This window comes from Pterocles gutturalis, unplaced genomic scaffold (genome assembly GCF_000699245.1).
Source record: "Pterocles gutturalis isolate BGI_N339 unplaced genomic scaffold, ASM69924v1 scaffold2759, whole genome shotgun sequence".
In the NCBI taxonomy this organism is placed as follows: Eukaryota; Metazoa; Chordata; class Aves; order Pterocliformes; family Pteroclidae; genus Pterocles; species Pterocles gutturalis.
Genome location: NW_010135374.1, coordinates 1,962 through 4,292, shown reverse-complemented (window position 1 = coordinate 4,292; position 2,331 = coordinate 1,962). Strand labels below are relative to the sequence as shown.

Genomic DNA, 2,331 nt, shown 5'->3' with positions numbered 1-2,331 from the left:
GGGGGGACGGGGACACAAGGGGTGACGAGGGGACCCTTGGGGACACAGTGGGGTCCCCGTCCCCCCCCGGTGGCACTTACACAGGTGGTGAGGACGCTCGCGGCCGCCTTGTCAAAGTGGAAGGAGCGGACGCTGCGCATCCCATCCGTGATCAGCGTCAGGACGTAGCTGGGGATACAGGGGACATGGTGGGGACACAGGGGACACGGTGGTGGCACTGGCACCCCTAGTGGTTCCCCCCCCCGGGCTTACATCTCCCCTCCCTTCAGTGAGATGACCATCTTGTCGTAGGAGATGAAGGTGGCCTGGGCGCAGTCCAGCGTGATCTTCACCCCCTCCTGCACCCCTGGGGGGGGACAGGGAGGGTGAGAGCCCCGAAATGGGGAGGGGAGGAAGGGGAGGAGGATGAGGCTGAGAACAACAAAAAGGAGGACAAAGAAGGGGAGGATGAGAAGGACAATGAGGATGAAGAGGATGAGGAGGATGACGAGGAGGAGGATGAAGAAGACAATGAGAAGGAGAAGAGCAGGACAACGAGGAAAAGGTGGATGAAGAGAAGGAGGGAGGACAAAAAGGAGGAAGAGGAGAACAGACAAGGAGAATGATGAAAAGGAGGACGAGGAGGAAGAGGAGGATGAGAAGGATGAAGAGGATGAAGAGAAGGAGGATGAAGAAGAGGAGGACGACAAAGAGGAGGAGTACGAAGAAGAGGAGGATGACGAGGAGGACAATGAAGAGGAGGAGAAGGAGGACAAAGAGGAGGATGAAGAGGAGGAGGAGAGGGTGAAGAGGAGGAGGACGAAGAAGGGGACAATGACAAGAAAATGATAAATGAAGAGGAGAAGGATGATGAAAAGGAGAAAGGGGATGATGAAGAGGAAGAGGAGGCCAACGAAGAGGATGATGAAGAGGAGCATGAGGATGATGACACAGAGGAGAACAAAGAGGAGGACAGGAATAAGGAGAAGGAGAACAAACAGGAGAATGATGATGAAGAGGAGATCACAAAGGACAATGACGATGATGAAGAGGAGGAGGAGGAAGACAAAGAGGGCAATGACAATGATGAAGAGGAGGAGGATGAAGAAGATGAAGAGGAGGAGAACGAACAGGAGAAAGAGGAAGAGGAGGAGAACAGAGGAGGATGATAAGAAGAAAAGGACGACAAGGAGAACAAGGAGAAGCAGAGTGATGATGAGGAGGAACAGGACAAGGAGGAAGAAGAGGAAGAGAAGGAGGATGATGATGAGAAGGAGCATGATGAAGGGGAGGAGGACGATGAAGAGGAGAAAGGGGATGATGGAGAGGAAGAGGAGGACGATGAAGAGGAGAAAGGGGATGATGGAGAGGAAGAGGAGGACAAGGAAGATGATGACGAGAAGAATGAGGATGACAAAGAGGATGACAAGGATGAGGAGAACGAAGAGGAGGATGACAACGAAGAGGAAAATAAAGAGGACAATGAGGGTGATGAAGAGAATGAGGAAGTCAAAGAGGAGAAGGATGAAGGAGAGGAAAAGAACAGAGGAGAACGATGAGGACAACAAAGAGGAGACAGACAATGAGGAGGACCAGGAGAAACAAACAATGAGGAGGAAGAACAGGATGAGGAGGAGAATGAGGAAGGCCCTTACGCAGCGGGAAGACGGTGGTGCCGCAGGTGAGGCTGTTGAGCGCGACGCCATAGGGGGGGACACTCTGGTTGAGGTACAGCAGCGAGTTGACAGCGAAGATCACCACCCCCCCTGCCACGAGAGGGACAGAGGGGACATCACCGCCACTGCCACCATCCCCACCATGTCCCCAGGGTGTCCCCAACCCTACCGATGGGCTTGGGGACGGCCAGCGCCTGGGTGCAGTCGAAGGGCAGGTTGCTGAGGGACCAGATGACGGGATGGACCTTCTGCAGGATGTTCAGCGAGATGGCCACGATGCTGCACGTGTCCTGTCGCACCGCCACCCTCCTGCGGGGGACATGGTGGGTGTCACCCCCCTGGGACTGCCACCGCTGGGTCCCCAGGGGGGTGACAAAGGTGCTCACCCCGGCCAGGTCTGGTTGGGCTCAAAGAGGATGAGGAGGGTGGGCTCGTAGTAGCCGTGGAGGAACTGCATGTCCACGATGTTCAGCAGCTTCTCATCCAGCTCCCGCACGTCGATGATGTAGCTGGGCAGGAAGCTGGAGCGCTGCCTGGGGGGGAAAACACCCAGGGGTGTCATGGGGAGGGGACAGCGCCCGTGGGTGACAATGTGAGGGTTCAGCACCCATGGGTGGCACTGGGGGGGACATCCCGCAGCTTCTCGGCCAGCTCCCCATATCCACGGGGCAGCTTG

At 56.1% G+C, this 2,331-nt stretch overlaps 1 protein-coding gene across 1 annotated transcript in view; it reads right to left on the bottom strand.

The window, feature by feature from the left end:
- Window positions 1-80: 80 nt before the first annotated feature.
- The window catches only part of CPSF1 (cleavage and polyadenylation specific factor 1, 160kDa), a gene marked incomplete at both ends in the record, with an annotated part of 4,207 nt that continues 1,956 nt past the window's right edge, over window positions 81-2,331 (bottom strand). Inside the window, 5 exons of the mRNA XM_010081850.1 lie at window positions 81-168; window positions 253-346; window positions 1,635-1,745; window positions 1,825-1,964; window positions 2,042-2,188. Of these exons, the coding sequence (XP_010080152.1) occupies window positions 81-168; window positions 253-346; window positions 1,635-1,745; window positions 1,825-1,964; window positions 2,042-2,188 (580 nt within the window). The remainder of the gene's footprint in view (window positions 169-252; window positions 347-1,634; window positions 1,746-1,824; window positions 1,965-2,041; window positions 2,189-2,331) is intronic.